The sequence below is a fragment of the Channa argus genome, chromosome 20, assembly GCF_033026475.1.
Source record: "Channa argus isolate prfri chromosome 20, Channa argus male v1.0, whole genome shotgun sequence".
Taxonomy (NCBI): Eukaryota; Metazoa; Chordata; class Actinopteri; order Anabantiformes; family Channidae; genus Channa; species Channa argus.
In genome coordinates, this window is record NC_090216.1 from 18,288,267 (window position 1) to 18,311,569 (window position 23,303).

The 23,303-nt window shown below is 39.0% G+C and overlaps 1 protein-coding gene across 14 annotated transcripts in view; it reads right to left on the bottom strand.

Annotated features, from left to right (window-relative positions):
* Positions 1-23,303, bottom strand: part of shisa6 (shisa family member 6) — a 76,497-nt gene that overhangs the window by 25,519 nt on the left and 27,675 nt on the right. For 6 of the 14 annotated variants that reach the window (XM_067488850.1, XM_067488852.1, XM_067488849.1 and 3 more), the window contains one exon: positions 856-894. The exons of the other annotated variants lie outside the window; for them this stretch is intronic. In XM_067488850.1, the coding sequence (XP_067344951.1) occupies positions 856-894 (39 nt within the window). The remainder of the gene's footprint in view (positions 1-855; positions 895-23,303) is intronic. 14 annotated transcript variants of the gene reach the window in all.

The following is a 23,303-nucleotide window of genomic DNA, read 5'->3' on the forward strand; positions in this document are numbered from 1 at the left end:
GTTTCCTTGCAGACAATCCCACAACATCACACCACTAATTTAACCAAGCAGAGGTGTAACGGACACTTATTTCAAATAATGCAGGATTAGTTTAACACTAATTTGGTCTACAGTGATATAGATGGGGAACACAAAGTCCAAAGAACAAGAATGCAGTGAGAGACTGTTAGCTGGATCATGTTACCCAGGTTATACAGTATAGCTCCAAAAGCTATTGTCCTGGACTGAAAGTGCAAAATGACTAAAAACATGTGACATTAGACAGAAACAATTCAATATTCTACCTTAAATTTTTTGCAACAGCAACCTCATACTAGACTCCAGGAGTTAACGACTTCTGGTTGTTTGCCAAAAACTTATTCCATAATTTAACTCTCAATAAAACTAATAAATAAAACTAAATTTATTTGTTTGTTTATTTTTTATTTGTTGGTTTATTAGCTCGTTTGATTTGGTTCAAAACCAATGCTAAGCTAATCTAACTATTGGCTTTCAGACGTTAACACGAGAGCAACATTTATTGAATATGTCACAAATATGTCTTAATGCACATGTTTTTACAAAAATCTCATTTTTGTACCGTTACACCACTAAAACTAGACTAACACATGTACTCACAAACAGGAACACAACAAAAGAGCTAAACATCAGGGAAAAAATACACAGGTTAGATAGGAAGAGGTCAACAGGAACAGGAAGTCACTGCACCACAATTAACACTCCAGGTAAGAGCTGCCTCCAAACATTGAGCAACAACCAAATTTTGTTTTATTAACAGGTTCATAAGAGAAATTCAGATTTCAAGATGTGATTAGAGGCAACTTTTACCCTTTAACAAAAAACAACCATCCCTACCATGGTGACTCTGGGAGCGAACTGGCCAATGTTTTTCTCCTAGAAAACAGAATCAAGTGGTTATGGACTGTGCTGTTTGAATAGTAATATTAAAGATAAATACAGTCACATTGAACGACCAACATGGAACAGCAGCTCATTCAATCCAGACAGTTGAATTCACAACAAGTCTTGGTTACAAATGAACCACTTTTTTTTTTTTATATAAAAAGGCATTTGTGATGCTCCACACCCAGACAATGCAGCATTTTTGAATATCTTCTCATTTATAAGTCAGGCTGTTCCAACAGTTTGAGGACACACATGGTGCAGAAAGCAACTGGAAATTGATTGAGATACATTATATCTTTCCATCCACCACTTGCTGAGGCCAGCATCACCTCACCCTCTTCCTCTTGCGCACACACATTCAGACATGATATGGCACCAAGTGTGGGGGGAAACTGAGAGGAGTCAGATTTTCAAAATGAAAGCAGAGAACTTGGGAATCAGGAGAGAAGTTAGAGAAGAAGAGGATAATGAGGAGAAGAGAGGATTTGTAAAAAGTCCGGTTGTTCCCTGCAACCCTGACACCACAGGACTCCAACCATGTGGCACTTTGATCCATCACTATTGATTTACCATCAGCATCTTATTGCCACTGCCTTGCACTCTGAAACACACAGCTATGGGGAGTCGTTTCCCTGATCTGGGCCTGAAAGATAGGTGACCTTGAACCCGCTGACCAAATGAACCTTTATACTTTGGAGTGCATTAATGAAACAGGTGGGAGTGTTGCTGTAGATACACTGATGAATTTGATTTGCCAGGTTTGACACATGAGTGTACTGATAACAGCTGGTGGATTACATGAAATCTCTTTGTGAGAGAAATATGCAAACAGCACATCTCAGTACTGGAATACTAAGTACACATAACACCAGTTCCAGCAGAGTGGGGGGACACAGTATACATTAATGCTGCCCCCCTGTATTCTATCCACTGTCAAACCTGTCTCCTAAAAAAATATGTTGCAATACAACTAAACTGCAAATGTGATTATTATTTTGTAGCCAAGTTATTGAAACAAACTGTACTTTTATTAAGGTAAAGTGAGCTGCCATTATGTGGTTGGAAAGGGTGGCGGGTGTACAAAGTACTAGACTGTTTAAAAATGATAAAACACGTTTCGTGTGATTCGACCAGCGCATTATCTTCCCGTGAACCTAACCAGCTGCTGTGCTTGCCTTTTCATAGCTATAAGACACTTTAGTCACACAAATTGGACATTGTTCTGCAGGATCACATATTACAGGAGAAAATTAAAGGTTTTCTGGCAGCATTTTATTGATATGTTCACCATAAATGTATTTCCAACTCAGCCTATACATTACATGTGAACATATTCTCATTATATTGACAGGAAACGTAACGTGATTGAAATTTTTGATCTCTAGGAACATCATTTTTGGGGCACGGAGTTCCCACTGTAGGGCAAACTGTTTCCCTTTCAGTAGAGCTCTTCTCAAAGAAGACCCCAAACATACAGCAGGACGATCTGTTGTACATTAAAGTGAGACTATAGAACATTTAAAAGCACTGTTGTAATTTGAAAGTTTAATTCATAAGCAATGCAACACAAACATAAAGCATCTTGTTCAATTCAATAAACACACACAAAATTATCTGAAAAATATAATCAATTCTGTGTCCAATTTAATCTTACATTTCTTGCATCTTACATTAGTGAGGAGTAAAAAGTAAAGTAACTGCTTAGCTAACACCAGAAATGTCTCATAATGAAAAATATTATGGTTTAATAATATTCCTATATTAATAGTTTACACAGAAAGCAAACAAATCTCTAATGTATATTTAAATTTGTCAAATGATGTTTTATACTGACAGCCCAGGACTTGTATATACTACATTAATCAGCAGCCCTAATAAGCCCTATTGTGGTCATTCTGACAGACGCAGTGAACTCGCATCCTCCTTTTAAGATTATCTTACCATGTTACACAGGACTTGCTACGGTGAACATTATTCCAATCAGTAATTATTCAATGGCTTGTGGTGTGTTTCCCAGCTTTAACACCTAGGAAGTCTTTGGTGGCGATAAATCTTTAACTTTATTATTTGCAGAATGCATATCTTTTGCGTTGTTCGAGGTAATACAGATAATTTGTCTGGTTGCGACCCTGCTACACAGGCAGCAAAAGAGCAAACTGATCCATCCATAGGCTTCCACACATCAGTTTACCCACCCGAGCGTTCCTTGCGTGGTTATTTAGAAGCAAAATGTGACAAAAAGCCTTGATGTGGATGCATTAGTTACAGTTCTCCTGACTCAACATTGTGCACTGTATTTATGATGTGTGCAGTGTTTCAGTCAGCCTTGTAAGGCTGTAGAGTGCTACAGGAACATTCCTGCAGCGATGCACAGGCTGAACAATTGTCTCATTTCACAACATTGCCATGTAAAGCAGTCCGTTGTTTTGACGTTCAGTTTTCTTGCAATGCAAGAGCGGAGATAAATCAAAAGGTTTAAAACTAACTCTCAGTGGATGGATGAAAATTGTAAAAATCTAACTTTAAATGCAGAGCTTAAAATGACATAAGTACAGCTGGCAGCTCAGCAGTAAACCGCGCTGGTTATTCTCTGTATTTACAGTTAACTGCTACACACCGACATGCAGTTGGCAGGAGTTTGGTTGGCCGGACTAAGCGTTTAACTGGCACAAATCTCTGACTTTCTTTTGCAGCAACTGCAGGTGAGAATCTGCGGATGAGTCCGTGCACTGAGCAGAACTCCCTCCCAGTACAAATCTACCTGCCAGCATGTTCACCATCAGCACGTAGCAAAGTTTGCTCAGATTTCCGACCCAAGGTAATTCATTCCAGGGGGGCTTTTCTGCATTTCCAGCAGGCCCCTTTCCTTGACATATCAGTAGGGGGTATATCCTTAAATCAATGATGGGGAGTCAGACGTTAAAATATCAGCCATAAACATGTCATGTGATCACGATGTCCAAATAACGAGGATTTTTTTTTTAAGATTCTTAAAAATCAAATTCAACCACCCCAGTCAATCTGGTGTTGGGTCTGGCCCCATTCTATTCTTTACTCATCATTTTGACAACACAGGCCACAACCCAACCAAATGAAAATGCAAATAAAAAGAACCTGTGAACCCCGTCAAGTATGTGCACATGTATTTTATCAGATTATTCATGTCAGGAGAATAATAACTATCAAGTTTCTAACATTAGATTCGCCGTAATCAACACCAATATATATAAAAAAAAAAACTATGGCAACAAGTGTGTCCCCCTGCTCAGCTACCATAGACAACTGTCATGTATATAGCATGATCTCAAGGGGCCACTAAAAGCTGATGATTGTTTAAAATCATAGATGTGTTTTTAGCAAGTAGGCATGTAGACATAGTCAAGAAATTGTGCTGAAGTTGAAATGAGCATCAGAATATAGAAGAAAAGTGACTTTGAACATGGTTATTTGTGCCACATGAGCTGCTCTGAGTGTTTCACATCTACTGCTGATCTGCTGGCCTTTTCACATACAGCCATCTCTAGGGATCACACAGAATGTTCTGAAAAAGAGAAAATATCCAGTGAGCGGCAGTTGTTCTGGTGAAAATGCCTTTTTGATACCAGAGGTCAGAGGAGAATGGCCACACTGGTTCAAGCTGACAGGAAGTTAATGGTCATTCGAATAACCACTTCTATAGAACATTTATAGAAATCCAGAGCAAAATGCTGCAGCTGGCAGGTAGATTCAAATCTCCGTATGTTTTTTACAACATACAGTAGATTTTACAATAACACTGAGTTTCATTGATAATAATTGGACCTTCATTCATATTAAGAAGCTGATTTCAGGGGGTGCTACACTCTGAAGTAATAAAAGATAATGTTTTTTATGACCGTAAGAAATGTTTTCTTTCATACAAACATCGTGTTGTGTATGTAATATCTCATATTTGTTAATGATGCAGATGTATTCAGCAAATGAGCCTGGGAGCTGAGCATGCATTCAAACAAACTGCTCATTAATCCATTGCTACAAATGTGCTAACTGTGAGCATTCAGTGTGGCGTGCAAAGCTGCAAAGCACACTTCATGTTTCACAGGTCTACCACTCAACATCCTGAGAGAAGGAGGAAGCTTATGATGTTGTCATGACTTCCTACACTGGCCAACATGTCTGTCCATAGTGAGATGATTGCTGAGTCTGGCTTCACTAAAAAGGAGTTGGACAGGGAATAAAACCCTGTTATTATCCAGTAACTATGTAATAGTTAGGACCTAGTAACTATAGATTCTGTACCTATTTCCGACAGTGCCATTGTTCAGTGCTAATACAAGAAATTGCACATCTTTTATGTAGGAAAATCATGTTTTGTTAATTAAATCCTGGGTTTAGCTTGATGTTGATATATGCTTGTCTCACATCACATTCACATTCATAACTATTCCTTTTGCAATTCTCTAAATGAATCTCATTTTTCAACAGTGCCTTACTTACTTACTCATTGAAAGTAGTAAGTAAGCAAAAGTAAACTGCGCATACACAAGATCTTCCATGGAACTCTGGCAATGCAGAGCATTTGGGGCCACAGTTTTTAAAAATAATTTCTCCATAAAGAGACATGTCACCCATGGGACTGGTGTTTTGAGTCACTGTTGGACAATGATGCCAGTTTTAAAGTTGCAGACTGACAGACATGATTAGAAGCAATTCATGGTTGGATTTAGGGTCTGTGTGGAGATTGTTGTGTGGAGACATTCTCAATTGCTAAAATGCATTTAATGAAACTGGGATCCACTTGATCTTCATCATTACCTTCTTAGCACAGCACAAGTCTTCTCTTGCAAATGTGTTAAGACATTTTCATTGTTTTCACACATTTTTATATCCTTTTTCAAAACAGTTAACACATTTCTTTCTGTGACTGAAAACTTTATTGTATTCATTGTGTAAACATAAAGAAAAAACATGGTTCCAGCTGATAGATATTAATTGCAAAATTCGGAATCTCTTATGTACCTGTGTGCACACAATTCTTTAACCAGCTATCAGCCAAGTCATCTATAAAATATCTGTGTTGCTGTTTGCAAGCACGGTTTAAAGATCCCAAGGCACATAATAAGAGTAAGAGGCTGTGGCAGAAGGACCTGAGAAAGAGGGTTTCACATGTGTGGTGGAGGGGTTGTAAGAAGTGAAGAAAGGAAATTTGGGCAACAGTTATTGACCATGTTTTTAATCCTGGCTTCTCCTTTAGAGAGGCTGGACAAAGGGTCCAGCTCATTCTGTCGGGGCACTGTGGTATCTGTTGTGAGAGTTTTGGGAAATGAGAATAGCTAAGTCATGATATTACTGTACACAATAGTATATGTCAGTTTTACTGTTCTGAAATTTTTCCTTCTCGCATTTCTATTATAGAATCCACAGACTGCCACACAGTGGTGGCGGCAGAATAAGGAGTTTTAGTGCTGAACAGGAGTCTGCTATTGTATATATTGTTGATAACAATACAATCAAAATATGTGAAATCCAGGCAGTAACTGCAGATCAGGGAACATTTGGAAATATCAGCAATGTTTGATGCTATTAATTGAGTCCTTAGGAGAAACCAAGTTAGAATGAAGCAGCGGTACAGAGTTCCATTCCAAAGAAAGCTTTTTTTCTGATTTTGGGAAAAATGTGTTATTTTATTCATAGTGGAAAGAATAAATTACAAATGTTGTGTCACACTGAATGTTCAGATTTTTCTGCTGTAAACTGTAGACTTTGCAGTCAACGACAGTTCATGGGCGTAGAAAGAGCTGCACAAATAAATGATTAAAGAAAGCTTTCTTAGGAAAATTCAGTTTTATGGTACTTGAACAGGCCATCTTAAAAAAGTGCACATGCAGAGTGCAGCAGGGTTTGTTATCTTCAGTGAAATCACTGGAGGATGTTGGGCTATTGATAGCTGTATTTTATATTTTGTTGTCCGTTGTGTAGGGAGTGACAGAAAAAGTGATAAAGTTTGACCCCAAGTTGTGTTGTTTGAGGGAAAACTTTGCTTTTGTTGCATGTCTTTTATTTTTTCTTAGGACAAGTGCATTTTGCATTTTTGGCAGTGAGCTTCTGCCTGTGCGTCAACTGGTTGAAAATGCGACTTGACAAATGAGAAAAGCTGTAAATCAGAAAATGACCACATTTTATCCCCTGCTAAAGTTTCAAAATGACAAAATTTTGTGCAACATTTCTCTCTGTGCGATTGCTTTGCAGAGATGTTTCACCTGTACTTGGAGTAATGTAGTAAGATGAACTGTAAGCATCTGACTTGGCCTGTGACTACAACATCAAGTTCCAAGTGTTGACTTTTAAAATGTGTGTTTCTTTCTCATCTGTCAGCCGGGTTGTTGATTTCTTTCAATCAACACCTCACTGCGTGAAGATGCGCTCACTTTCTTGCTCCGCTAATCACGACGCATTAGCATATTAACAAATCAACTGGCACGAAAGAGTGACTCTCTCTGTACCTGTGGCAAAACACTGGGTACAATAATATGGATCATCCTGAATGTGTGATTTGTTTCACACCACCCGCCCCACACCCTACAAACACGCACACATACACACTGCTCCCCTACTGGGTGTGTTGGATTGCTATCATTCCCTGAGAAAGCTGCTTACATAACCATGCTGCCAGCACCGGCCCACGTCAGCCTCCATATTACATGATAGGATCTTTAATGGCTTTTTGACAATGCTGCATCTCACTTACAGTATATCAAGACAAGGCCACTTCTGAGTGTTAGAGTGTGTGTGAGAGTGAGGGGGTGTGTGACTGCTGTTTTGCCTGTGAGTAATTTAAAACAAGATGTTGTGTAATGAAAAGGAATAAAAAGGGAAATGATGTTGAAATTGTCTCAGATAAAGACTGAAGCAGCTTTAAGAGCAAAAAACGGTTTGGTTTGGCTTGTTTTGTTTAGCAGCTTATGTAATTGTTGAAGACATTCTCATGGGCTAGAAGATTATGGTTTTTTAACTTTAGCGGCTGACTTTATGTTAGCAAATCTTACGTTTTAACTGATATTTTTTATTATTGCATTGTGTTTTTTTTTGTCCTATTGCCATGTAGTAGTGACCACACAAGTTTCACCTCTGGGATTAATACAGTTCCTCCATCTGTCTATAACGCTGTAAAATATTTATGCTTAACTAGTTCAGGGGTTGGGATTGTGAAGCATGAAAGCCTATTGTACGTGATGCAATTAACAAAAGCGGGAGTACAAAGTTGCCAGAGTTTACAAGTCTTCTTGCAGGGGAGGAAAAAAAAGCTTTCTTCATTAACTCTCCATCTCATACAGCAATCCCCCAAGCTGAGATAGAGTGGGATGAGCGAGCACAGGAAAGATTAAGAGACGGAGAGTGAAAGTGAAGATTCGATAAAGAAGGGGAGCGTCTTTTTTCAGTGCTTCACACACTGCTGGATGATCAAAGTACAAAATGCTGTTTTAATTCCAAGAATCATATCTCATCTCCTGTCCACAAGCTCATTATAGAGAATTATGCTGCAGGACACAGTGGGGAGAGAAGAAGAGGGGAGTAAAAACAGACGGCGTCTCACCAAAAACAGCCCCAAATTCGGCTGCAAAGCACTGATGTACCACTAACCCATCTGATGTAGCAGAGCCATGGTAATGACCTTTGTTTCAACCCTGAGGCAGGTGGGCAGATTTAAATCGAAAATCATTTAAAATGAACATTTAAAGTAAAAGTACTCACTGCAAAAGTTTTAAGCTTTAAAAAACAAAAAAAATTTAAATAATAATAATCGTGTTCACAGCTGTGTGTTCATTCACCCATCAATGTGTAGAGGTGGAGCAGGAAAATGGCCGAAATTCAAAAACAAAAATTCCAGCTGTCTAATGAACCATTTAGACCTAAGTAACACATTTCGTGTGAAAGTGTCTTCAAACGTGCCCATTAATGATCCGAAACAGGTGTGTGGTTTTAAAACCTTCTGTTAATCCCAGGGACTCACTAGCCAGTCACAAATCCCATTTTACACACATCACCTTTAATCAACACTTACAACAAAACCAATAAATATACTAAAAAAGCACAAAACAATTTCAATCATTTCAAAGCACATTTTTTAAATTGAAATTCGAATTAGAAATATTCCGATTCTATCTACTTAGACAAAACACCCAAAAGCCACCACTTTTTTAAAATTCTAAAACTCTGAAGACGCCACAGTCGCATGATATGTGCTGGATACACATGTAGGAATAAATGACTCTTCAGCCACCAGGTCTGGTATTTCCTGAACTGAGTATCAACACATGACGGCAGCTTAGCTGTGGTGCATGCAGTGCCTCGCAGAAAAATACAGGGTTTACACACCCTCCTGCTAAGAAGAAACAACAGAAAAGTCAAAAAGGGCTGTTAAGGGAAATTCAAGGCTGAAGTTCTAGACCATGGCAGCTGAAAGACCTGTGGTTCAGTCTCTCCACTGAATATGCAGAGGAAATATTTATATATTAGCCCCATTATCAAACACAACACTTCACATCATAACTACTGTGGGATTAAATACTCACCCCGGCTCAGTCTCCCTGCTCTGTTACACTCTGCTACGCTCTGCTGCCCTGCTCCGTAGGTATCCACTATTATAAAATGACAAAACTTACTACCCAAGCAGAAACAAGTGACATTATCTGGCTGGTCAGAAAGATGAGCGTCAAAACTTTTAGAAGAGAATGTGTCGGCACTGCTGCTAGTGCTGTTTTAAAGAAAGTTACGTATTTTTTCTGTATTTAAAGTAATGGTGGGTGATGACAGATTATACTGTGACAACTTTCCAGTCTTGTACAATCCTGCCTGTAAGTATTACAGATCACTGTCCTGTGTGTTGTTGTCAGAGAAAATTTTTAATGGCGGTAAGGGCCCTCCTATTGTTACTATGACGACAGTACGCATGCCCCCGGAACATTTGTATGGGTGCTTTTGTATGGTTATCATATCATCATACAGTATGTTTTCCTATAGGCTGGAAGACTTGTTGGTCCCAATACACTCCAGACTATGGGTCTGAGTGTGGACACACAATTGAGGATGCATGTTATTTTTACATGTAAACAGTAGGTGCTATGTGAGCTATGTAAGTATAGTTTGTAATTCATTACAATGCCAACTACTAAATGTGTTACTGCCCAGCGTGATGGAGAATGGACGCATTCGATGTTACAATGTTTTAATGCAGAATAAATGTCCTCAGCTAACAGCACTCATTTAGAATGGACTGGATTAATTTGGGCAGAGTCTAATTCCTCCCAGCTGACTAATTCCTGCAGCTGATGTCTGCAGGACATCAAAAATCCAACTAAAACAAATCCACTCATGCAGCTGAATAAAAGAAGCTGAAGGCATTAATGATGGTCATCCTGAAAAGGAACCTCCCACTTTTGGCAGCCGTTGCTTTTTTTTTTTTTTCCCCCGGGAGTGAGCAACAGATACCTGCATGCGATATACACATCCATCTATACATTACTCCTCCAGTTCCCCATTCAACAGCACAATCAGGCCCAGTAGGGGCTTCAGTCTCCAGTCATTACCGACAGTTAATTCTAAACTCATTAACAACGGAGCCATAACAATAGTTTGCACAAAAGCAGAAGGTGTGGGTGGACTGCCTTCACACAGGAGGGAGAAAAAAAATAGAAATAGTGGGTTTTTCATAATCAACTGTCAGTCATTTGCTAAGATAAAGGATTCTTTAAGTCTGCATAGGGGACAGAAGCCCACAGTTGCAATTTAATTACCATTTTGCTGGAGTTTTACAAAAGACACATAAGTATGCAGTGTCATGACTACGGAGGATTGGCTTCATGAATAGAAATGTGTTTCTACAAAAGACTGAGGAGAGAGTGGAGAAAGTCTTGACATATTCATTGAAAGTTGCAATTTTTTCATCTCCTCTGGCCTCCTGGTCGAATAAGGAATAAAAAGACAAAAGATTTAGATGAATATTAATCAAGTCTTCTCTATACTGGGGGGGAAATCTTGCTGACCTTTTTACCCTCTAGGCTTTTTTCTCACGAACTCGGTTTTTGTTTAGCTTCTGGTAAATGTTTAATTACCATAGGTACCATAAGTTGAATATTTAAAACTAATGAAAATATCAAATAAAATCTTTAGAGGTATTATCATATTCTTGGATGTGACACAGAGGATTGCCGTGCAGCTTGAAGCACAAAAGCTGACAGTACTTGTCAAGGTGTGCACAATTGGCTTCAGGCATGAGGTGTGAGTGTGACAAATCTGAATATTGATTGAGGCCATTTAATCCACCTCGGTGTCTATTGATATGTCAATCATCCTGCTAAATCTAGTAAAGCATATCAGTCTCGCGAGCAGAACGGTGGCCCAAGGACACCATCCTTTGCTGTCGTGTTTTAATTGCTGTTGGCACTGCACGATGTGACTCATGGTAATGACTTAATGAAGTCATTGAGATTTAGTGAGCTGCCACAGGCTATGGGCTTCTTGCAGAGAATAGTGCACCATTCAATATGGCTTTATTAACATTTTAGAAAAGTGCCACAAGTCAGAATGGCCACACTGATCACAGCAATTGTGATTAATTTCATGGCCTGCCAGATGAGACGGGAGGGAGCAAGGTGAGGAGGTGTAACTTGGGAGAAGGTTTAGGGCACCATATGCAGACATTTTAATATTTCATCATGATCCATTCTCCAAGGGAAGTCATTCTATTTCTCTTCTTGACATTTTTTCTTTCTGATTTCACAAACAGCTCAGCATACAAACACTGTAAAAAGTACTGACTGTGCTATGTGATGCCCATACTACAGACTGGGAGCAGTTGCACTGCTTCGAAAACATTGGGTAGTTGAAACTAACTCCTCCATCACTGCAATGTTAAATGTTGGTGTAATGTTAATACTGGTTAACAGGACCATCTCAGGAGAGGATGCTCTCTAATCACAAATCCCCAGTTGCCACGTACTGGATGAAAATCTGAACTGATCACCAAACAACTCTCACATGAATAAGTCAGAGCCACTTCTTTATGAAAAAATATAATTATCATCCATATTTCAGCACAATGAACATTACAGGCAGCAAAAAAGGCAGTTTGCACAGCTTTAGTGATATTTCTGTTGAAATATCACTAAAGCTTTCTTTTCTGTTGAGTATTGTTCCAATTTACTCTACAAATTGACATCTTTAGCATTTGAGGTTTCTACAAATCATTAAAAACACAATTTACTGCAATAAAATTGATTAATGAGGCTTAACTAAAATGTCTGCTGTACCTCGTGTCATACAGGCTTTGCCAAAAATGACTATTGAAGTTTTGCTTGTTGCTGACAGCCTTTGAGGTGATTCTTTCCAGTGAGTTCTTTTTTTTTTTTTTTATACCTGTAGCTGCCACAACGCAGCACGATCCATCTGAATGTCTCCAAAGTGACACAGGTGCAGTGCACATTTATGCTTATAGCACAACAGCAGTAACCTAATTGTTTAATTATCAATTATTATTGACAGAGAGATGAACAAAGGCAGAAAGCCAGAGAAGTCGTTTATTGACAACGAAATATAAAATGGGCTTGTTGAATATTTAGTGACAAAAAATGTGTTACAAAGTCTGCACACATTCTGAACATCATGAGCATAGAATTGTGGTGAAATGCATCAGGGAACCTTTCTTTGTAAAATTTTTTATTTTAATAAAATACGTTTCAATTTAAATGAAAGTTAGCTGTTTTCTTTGAAGGAGCAGTAAAACTTTACCTGGATTTTTTTAAATGTTATCTACTCCCGTAAAACAACAATACTAATGCAGACTCTGATTATTTGATTTTTATCTTCATTCAATGTCTTTTTCATGTAATTATCAACTGTCAATTATAAAAGTCCCTGGTTTTATTTATTAATTTGCCTGTATGAGTTAAATAGTATCCAACTGAAATGAACACAATGCTTTCACTTAATCTACAGATGTTTTATATTTGTTTCAATTGTACATTTTGCATTAGTTCACAATCTGCAAGTGCCTTCAATACAATTAGCACAGCAGTTTAGATTTTTACAGCCAAAAAGCTCATCAACACCAACCTACTGTACAGCATGATGGAGTATTTTCTATAATATCTAGAGAGACAGGAGTGTGAATTTTGGTTCATTAACAGTAGGATCTTAGAGATGTACCTAATGCTACTGGACGTAACGATGTAAAACTCTGCGTAAAGCTCTGCTCACTTTGTTCACTGCTGCTGGTGCTTTGTGTATTTTGTGGCTCAGTGAGTCACCAACTCATAAGGCAAATCGCAGTGATTTATCTTAGGGTTGATTTTTACAGCTATCATTCATAGAGCAAACATCTGGATTTATAGATGATGTTGTTATCACAATGACTGCATTTGCTGTCCTCACGACATAAGAGCCATAAAAGGTGCAGACTGCTGTTCACATTCACTAATTTACTGACTCCAGTTGTGGACACGCCTCCGTTTTCACTCTAGGTGTCATTCAAAGGCCTGAATGGGACCATATTATAATTGCTGCATTGAACATAAGTAATCTAGTTGTGCATATGTTATTCCTACGCATTAGTGTGAGCAAATGAAAGCCAGCAGGTTAGACGACAGCCTTCTGCAGAGTGTCTGTCAGGCCTTTCAGCTGCAGATGTTAGTCACAGACTTTAAAAAGTTGACTGGGAATCTGAGAATAAACGCAACATATTTCTTATCCTGGCAGATCGATGCCTAAAAAGTTTCATGAGAGAAACTGAGGTGAGTCTCACTTGGAGGAAAGGCTGACAGTCTCCATCTTTCCATCTAATTAAGTAAGACTGAAGGAAAGTTAAGGTGAAAATCTATAGAATGCATTTTTTAGTGGCAATTAGTTTCAAATGGCAACATTGTATTTGTTGCATGTAAAAAAACATAAATGATCTTTTGAATATGTTGGGGTGTTGAAAGATACTGTATGATATCATCATTTTGCTTTGCACTTATTGATAGAAAGCCCTCTTTCCACTTTTCACTCCAGTCCTGCCTCAGTGTTTTCATCCACTGTTGCTTCGGTTTACTTCTCATCGTGCAAATGTTTTTGTGCACGGGTTGAGACTAACGGCATGTTGCCTAATGGAGGCGGCTTAGAGACGAGGGCAGAAAGAAGCCATCCTGCAGATTTCAGGGTGATGGGACCCAGGACTCCTGTGGTTGGAGAGGAAACATTTCCCACTGTGTGAAATTACATCTGCGCAGTCAAACCTGCAACACAAACAACTTCAAATATCCCAGATTTGTAAAGAGGGAACCAGAGAATCTCTCCTGCTCCCACTCTTAATCCAAATCTTCAAGAGGATTGGTTAGCCAAGGACAATCACTTGTGGCTTTTGTTTGGGCAAAACACATCAAACTCTGACAAATTGTTATTTGATGGTGTGCAGGCAAAGCATTTTTTTCTTCTTCCACCATCGCTCAGTTGATATCATGTGGGGAAACAAATTGAAAGATGACTCAAGTGGAAAATGACTGCTAGTATATTGTAACTCAGTATAAACTGGTGGTGCATTGTAATTACGCACCAGAGCCAAGCATGAAATGTTTACCCAGGGAAACAGCTTTGGAGATGCTCAACATGTACATGTCAATAGATGAAATACAATGGGCCTTTATGGGTGTGTTTAATTATTACAGTCTGCAGCTCTGGAGCCAACATGCTCTCTCTGCCTTTGACAAAGCGCCATATTTTATGTTGGCATGCGTTTCAGTCAAATGAGAGCAAGTCAGGTTGATGGATGGAAGGTCTGTAGAGATGATGCATTTCCCCTGTGATTGCTTTCATTGCCATTACTCACGGCATAGGGTGATTAGTAGGCCGGCAGCTGACACCTCTGCTTGTGCCTGTGTGACGGAGCTGTCTCATAGGAGGGTCCGCTTACCTCTGCCACAACACTGATCTTTGATTGCCTGGCTCAATCAATGGGCCAAAATAATGGATTATGTGCATTCCTATCAATCAGCCTGCCAGAGGAAGGAATTCACAGGGGATAGACAGCAGCCGTGATATTTATGAAAGGTGCTGGAAGACTTTAGAAATATGACTCAGACTCTGTCCCCTGGAAGTCATTGTGTTACCTGTCAAAGGTATTTTGGGGAGGTGTGACCTGAAGAGAGAACGTAATGGTGGCAAAACTGTTAGCTTGACCCATTGCATCCAGCCATCAAAAATCAAGTCTCACTTAAGAGGCGGCATCATGATATTACTGTAACCCATTTTTAGGTCTTTATAAGTTGTAGCTTTTGTTTTGTTTTGATTGATGAGTCATTGTTTTCATCATCAAAGTCTTTTTTAATAAATGTAAGTAATAAGAGTAGACCTCTTATTTACTCTTTTCTTTCTTTGAAAAACCTGCAGGTGGCAAATACAAGATGTGAACATTGCTCTGACATATTGTAACATTTCTGTAAATATAACTTGTTAGTCAACTGTTCGTTATGAAGCAACCTTATGATTCATTGAGAGATATGTTTCAAGCAACTCTGTCTCTCCAAAATGTTTCAGTAAGACTAAACTCAAATATGTTTGACTTCAGGCTGGCAAACACAAGTCTGGGGCGGCTGTAGCTCAGTTGGTGAGGCAGTCGTCCACAGACCACAGGCACAGTGGTTCGATACCTGCTGCCAGCTACATGTCAAATTGTCCTTGGGCAAGACTTAACCCCAAGTTGCTCCCGGTGGTTTAGGTGAGCACCTTGCAGCCACTGCCACTGGTGTGTGTGTGTGAATAGAAATTAACATTGTAAAGCCACATATAAATGGCCATTTACCATTTTTCTATGAACATAACAAGGGTATTCTGACAATTAACATAAAGGACAAGTTATGTTAACAGTTAGCTGATGTTAGCACATAGCACTAAGCCAGGAACTTGACACCAGTATAGTTGTTGGGTAAGTTTGCTTTATATATTATATAGTAATATAGTAACCACGTGGGCCACGTTGTGAAATAATCATCAATCAAGCGAACAACATCTCGCACTAAAGTAGAACCCTGGTCTCCTGTGGAAAATCCCTGTCCTGTTTTAACATACCTATAACAAAGTGCATTAAATTTGGAGAAAACCTGCTGCTATGCTAATAGCAAGGGAGAAGTCACCAGGTGATGGACATGTAACATCCTGGACATCTGTTTACCTGCATTAATGAACTGGTTTTAAACTTGGCCGGACATCTTGGGCAGATGTGAAAACTGTGCTCATAAAAGCCGACAAGTAGTTGTTATTGTTAAACAACAATTTAAAATACTGGTGGTATATACTCTGTAACAAGCTTTATGGGCTTTGTTTCTTATTTACTTTGTAAGTGCATGAAAGAATTGGGTATGAAGCTTCACTTCAACTTAGTCCCAATAGTGTATGTATAACAATACCAGAGATATATACTGTACTAAAATAGCACTAATAATGCAATTCAATTTATTCTTTTGCTCGGAAAAAAACATGGAATATTATTATAAAACTTTTAATGTACAAAACGTTCATATTCAAGTGTAATTTCATGTGAATGGAAGGTTGGCTTGGATCTGAAAAATTGAACTTGTCTTCCACTGAGAGGGATGAGTCCACCACAAGTAAATCTAAATTGTTCATCTACTGCTGCTGGTGAATTGAGATGAGGATGTCCTATTAAAACATATTCCAAGCACTTTCAGTGGCCTATATGATGATTTTGACATTAAATCAAAGCAGAAAATCCATCTTTAAGCATTTTGAGTTTTTCATTTAAAAATGTCTTCATGTATCCTCTAATTATAGAATAGGTACAATGTATTTAAATGGAAACAGCTTCCAAATGTTTCCTAAATAAAACATAGTTGCTTATCATATAAATGGTAAACGGTCTGCACTTATATAGCGCTTTTAAAGCTATTGACTACCTAGTGACTGGCTCAAGGAAACTTCAACATGTGAAGCTTAAACCAACAACTGTAGGATTAGTGGACGACCGCTCTACCTCCTACACCACATTCACCCCTAAACATAGCACACGATATCAGGACAGATACCCCTTACTTAGAGTACACTTACAGTAATAATACATTTCAAGTTCCCAGGTTGTTCCCCCCAGTGAGATGTATAATACATTGTAAGTTAAGCTCGTGAACGTTCCTGTTTTTCTAATTTACCATTGATGGAGGGTAACAGCACTATTAAACAGCAATACCAATTACACTTGCACACTCCGACAAAAGACAACAATCATTTAGATCGCGACCTTTTCTGATACTGCAGCTTTCATTCTGTTGTTTATCCTGATTGGTACGTGGTTTATGGACATGATAGTATTAAAAGTAATTCTTTGAAAAAATACATCTGCTCCAGTTGCTGCAAAGTCAAATTCAATTAGAACAAATTAAAGTAAATTAGTGATGCCCTATTAAACTATTGGGAGGGAATTACTTCAAAGAACACTTACATAAGACCTGTTTTCCTAAACATAGCCTTTAGATCTACAGCTACGCAGATTTGAGGCCTAACAAACTAAGAAGATTTAGTCCTCCTAAGTGGACAGAAAAATGACATTTCCTCAATTAGTGTTTCAAAAAATTAAACCCAAGATGGCAGCCATGGGTAACTGCATTGGACATTCTGTCTCTACACCCACAGAAAAAAACTGTGCCTTTGGTTCGTCCCTTTCCTTACTGGCTCTACCAAAACAAGCAATTTGGACATGACGTCTTTCACATAGCCATGATAGTGCATTAATCACTGTCAGACTCCATCGTGCGTCACAAAAGACACAGTATAACATATGCACACCCATTAAAGACACCAGGCTCTGCAGAATCAGTCAGCGCTAAGAGGCTAAAGGACGACCTAAAAGGCTTGAAGTTATGTATACATCATCTCCTGAAAACACTTTCCATTTTTACCATATTTCCCAGGGGGCATAGTGGCAGCTGCATGGCTGATTTCTCTTTTTTAATTTTCTATTCGTTTTTTTTTTTTTTGTCTCCACATTGCTGTGTGTGCCAGATAAACCACCATGGCCAAGAGAGAAACAGAAGAGAGAACAATGGAGAGTCAGATGGTGTTTGGGCCAAAATCTGCTCCACTTGTGGTTCAGAGAAGCAAACTGGACATTATCAAATCCCAAAGCTGCTCAGGTGGATTTGAGTGCTCAGAGGTAATGTGAATTTCCCGTTGGGATGAATAAAGTATCTATCTAATTCTTGTGATAATTCAATTTAGCTTCCAGCAAGCAAATATTGACTTGCACTCTTTTTACACTCTTAAACATTTAATCTTCTCAGAACAGCTGATTTTGGGTGATGAAAGGACCAAATACTAATTACAAGAGATTACTAATTAAACGCTGAGGTGAGGCTCCCCCTAGATAAACTGCAAAGAGTTCAGGGCTGTTTAGACTAAAGCTGATGTAATATTGATGGTGCTGGTCAGGCTGGCACACACAATGCTCTCAGTCAGATCAATGCCATTTCAGGGGAATAGATGCAATTTAGTGTAGGGAGCACAACTAAAGTGGAGACTGATCCACTTTATGTGCTTTGAAATGGACAGAAACTGTGCATGGAACAAGATACATTATAAAGCCTCAGTAGAACATAAATAATAATACTGACGACATGGTCAAGAACCCAAGTCCAGTTGTTCATGTGGATGACTATGCATGTTGCTGCTGTCTCTGTTTGCCCACAATTGGCTGACTCTTATAGTTAAAGGACTGAGCATGACTTGGCTAGCGGAGTGTTGTAGTGTGGGGTACAGACACAGTTTCTTATACTAACACCCCGAGTGCTCTGCTTTCAGCCTTTATGCTTCAGTGAACATGGCTGCAGGAGTTGACTCTCACTGCGGGTTCTTTTTGTGCTTTTCCACTCTCAACTCAAAGAAAACACTGGCTGGAAAATTCTTGGGGGTTTGACATGCCCATTGCTCTTTTATTTATTTTACATTTCCACTGAAAATTTTGTTATTAACTTTAGTTTAGTTATTACTTAGTTATTTAGTTATTACTACTTAATTAGGTAGTAATTAAGGCTCTAAAATAGGTTTTTTTTTTAAATCGGTCTGTTAGAGTGTGTCACAATTTTTTTAGAAAAGGTGAGATTTAAAGCTGGAAAAATCACCTGCAGAGCCAGGTTGATGCACAGACTTGTGCCTCAAAATGAAGGTTTTTGCAGAAATCCAAAACATCTATCAATTCATATACAGACTCCCTAATTTCTTAGTACTTTTTAATTACCATAATCGTTCATTTAATTTTTTTCTATTCATTAACTGACACTTTACTTTGTATTTGAAAAGCAAATGTTGGGGACTAAAGACAAGTGAAATTAAAACAAGTTATTCTGTTCTTGTTTCACATTAATGTTGGGAAACTATTCCATTCAAGGGCGAAAATTTGGCAAAGAAACTTATATAATTATTATTATTATAGCTTATTATATCTGATAAAAAAATAAATACAAAGATGAGTTTGACCCGATGTGAAACAAACAGCTGATTAAATTATTTAGAGATTTTTATGTACTGACAGTTGGTTATTCCATAATAATACATAATTATTTATGAGATGATTATATGTTGTATTTTGTGTCGTTTTCAAAGTAACTGAAGTTTTTAGTTGAGTAAAAGTTAAAAGGAAAGTAAACCATAAATATCTAAACTACAAGGGGATCAAAATTGCATACTTAAGAATTATACTTGAGTAAATATACTCAAGTAGCTAACATAGATAACTGTGTATGAGAGAGAGTGATGACACAAAAGTGTCAGGATCCGCGACATCACTTCCTCCCTCAGGACTTTTATTTTGCAACCACTTCCTGTTTCCTTGTCCAATCACATTGGTCCCGCTTTACTAATCACCGGTAGTCAGTTTCACCTGCTCTCATCACTTTGCTTATATACCCCCTATGTTCCCTCACCAAACTGCCAGATTGTCTGCTTTATCACTGCGACTTTACAGCATTCATGAGAATGTCGAAGACAATGTTTTCCATGCCCATGTTTGATTCATGCCATGCATACGTTTTTATCACTCCATGTGATTTCCTGCCTGTGGAACTCAGACTGGTGTTTGACTGTGTTCTCATGAGAAATATTGATAATTGAACCAAGCGTCACGGACTTCTTCAGCGTCACCTTGTGTACATATTCACTGAAGGGGAGTTTTTGGAATTATTGGAGGATTTTGGAGTTCTGTTCTCATCAGGGACTGGAAACCCAGCACGGCTACGTTTCCATGTACAGACTGCCATAACCATACTCCACTGTAAGACCCCTACTTCCCCTCTAAACTCAGCTCGTTTCCTCCCGCACTCCAACTGGAGATCAGCGCCACCTAGCGAGTGGGAGGTCTTACCACATCCACATCCTGCTTTGCCAACTCTAACATTCTTTAATGAACTTAATTAACACTGAGAAGTTGTTCCAAGCACCTTATTGGGTCCAACCCTAAAAAAACTAGCCCCTTACAAAAAGTAACAGCTGAGACACAACAGGCATGGAGCACAGGTGGGAGGAGAGGAACACATACGGTAGGTTGGAGGTTTATTCAGATGACGCAGTGCAAAGCTTAATTGTTGGTGCGGCTGTGCTGAGAATCTCACAACCGTGTGTGCTATGGAAGCAATGTCGCTGTGACGTATCACAGAGCAAACGAGGCAAACTAACCATAGACACAGTTAAATCAGCCTTACAAACAAACTTAAAGGGGTAAAAGTAGCAAAATGTAATAAATGCATATCATTCTGATAAGTACAAAGCACACCTCATCCCAGTACTCAGCAATACGCAGCTCACCTGTGTTGCTGGTCAAAGCCCCTCGGCTCTCTTACAAGTCGTAAATATGACAAGGGAAAGTCGTGAATATGACAAGGAAAGTTGCATCACTGCAGCTATAATGCTTGTTGAATATCTGTATAAAGTACTATATAATGTCTTAGAGGTAAAAACCAGCCCCTGCTATATGTTACAATCCTGTCCACTGGGAAAATTGCTGAATTCCCAGCAGCCATCTGTGCCTGTTTCATATCTCTATCCACACACTGACCATGACATTGTCTGGAGCTTCTAAAACATCTTTCCTTGCCTGTTCGACTGTCAGCATTCCTGGGGGATTTGAAGTTGTGTGCAAAATAAAACAAACCAGCCAGTTATCTCCAAAGGAGGAGAGAGCAGGACACTGAGAGCATCGACACACTGAATATCTTTTGTTTTACAGCAGTATATGGATGTTTCAATTCTGCCATATGTGCCTGAGGGGAATTCTCCCTTGAGCTAGCTCCTCTTTCTTCTTCTCCTCCTCAGGGATCTCTAGCCACCTCCACCATTCCTGTCATCCCAGGCATTTTAGCTGGGAGCCTGTTTCTCAACAGTGTCCTCCCCTGGCTTCTGTCATCAACTGCTGTCTGAATATCTCCACTGAGTCCCCATGTCCCCACGGCTGCTGCGAACACTGCACTGTGCCAAATGTGAGGTAATTAAGACACAGAAAAGTTGCCTATTTGGGACGAGGATTAAAAAGCTCATATCTGTCAGAAATAGCAGCATGTGGTTAATTTTGCCTGATTCGAAAGCTATAAGGAAGCCAGTTACCGTGTCTATATACCAAAGCCAAGTGTCTCACATGGCAGGATTGTGTAGTGATTGTGTGATAGTTTGGTGGACTGAAAAGATTGTTTGCATTTTGATGATGTTGCTCCTCTGTCACTAACCGCTGAACTACAAATATGAACTGTCTGGCCAAAAGAAACTCACTACCTAGATCTAACTAAGCAAATAGGTCAGAACCTTCCATTGCATAAGTTATAAGTTAATCAATTTACTCAACCCATTGGTTAAATTGTAAATCTCATCACAACGACTCGGCATAAAATAATTGCAACTCTGGAAGGTTATAAATGTTGGGTGTATGTGTGACGTAATCAAAGCTAAAGGTGGCCCTGTAATGTCTAATCATTAATATCTACTGAAATTGCGATGTCAGTAAACAGCAGCTCACCTAACAAAAAGCATCATGCATAGACCTGTTCTGGTTGATTTATAATGGAGCAGTAGCTTCCCTTCTGTGTTTTCACACCCATGTCATATTTCCCCAATGCCTCATTCAGTCAGGGGTTAACAGGCTGGCTTGATATATATATGAGAACATCTGCAAACATCTCCATTCAACACAGTTCCTTCTCCAACCCATAATGGCCCGTGGGGAAACTTCATTATTTATCGCCATTGAAGGGGTCGTTTAATTATAATACCTCAGTGCCCCCTAGTCTATTACCCCATATTCTAGGCTAGCAGATTGAATACCTGCAGCCTCTATCAGTGATAATTCAAGCACCCTGCCGTGTCAAAAGTTTACAGAAGATGTGCCAGCAACAATGTGGAGGTAATTTGCGTTCGGGTCGGTTCAGGCCAGGAAAGCTATGATGTAATGTACGTCGGGGTATTTGTGTCAGTGACACCTGAGAGACGCAGACACGGCTGCATTTTCTCTCTACAACTAACAGCTCGTGGAGTAGTTTTATCAGTTGAGCAGACCTCCTCGCAGCCTTTCTAAGTCTCTCACGTCTCATGTGATTTTTCAAACTGGAGCCTAATGCTGAGCTTGACAAGGTGTTGATCCCTTGTCCCTCCAGCTTGTGTGCTGTGTGAACAATGGTGTGAAATGGCTTCCCAGGAACACACCGACGGCTTTATGCAGAGTACCAGGCTTGTTGTTAAATATACTGGCGAGATAATAAGAAGGTACATTTAAAGGTTTGGTCGGCCCAGTCGAGCAAATTGGATTATAACTGCTCTAATTCACTGAGAAAAGGTGTCTCATAATGGTTTATCATCTGTGAATGTGAAATTAGCAAATTGTTTGGGTGCTCAGTAAACAATTGCCCACTGTAAATTGATAATGATTACTGATTATTACAACAACAGGAATCATTTATCAGCCCCTACCAGGGCTGCTGAGCTGGACTGTTTGCCTGTTTGCATCTGGTGGCTGGTGTCCATGTATTGCATTTAAATGTTAATTAATACTTGTTTTACCCACAGAATTACATTATAGGGACTCGTATTACGGTACAAAATGTTGGTCCTCACATTGTAGTTAGAAGTTTGAGTTAGGGTTTGTGTTATTGTCAGGGATGGTTATAGTTTAGTTTAGTCTCTCAGTAAAACGTTTAAAATGTGCATGTTTTAACTGAAAGATGGAATTGAGATTAAAAACACTACCTCTGTCCCAACACACTAACTACAAACTCTTAACATTTGGCCAGAACCGATGAAAACACAATAAAGAATGAATGAGTAAATTAACACCAAACTCAAAACACACGCTCCCCTTTGCCTTTTCAATTTTTCATTTGCTGGAAATAGATTTGGAGATGGAT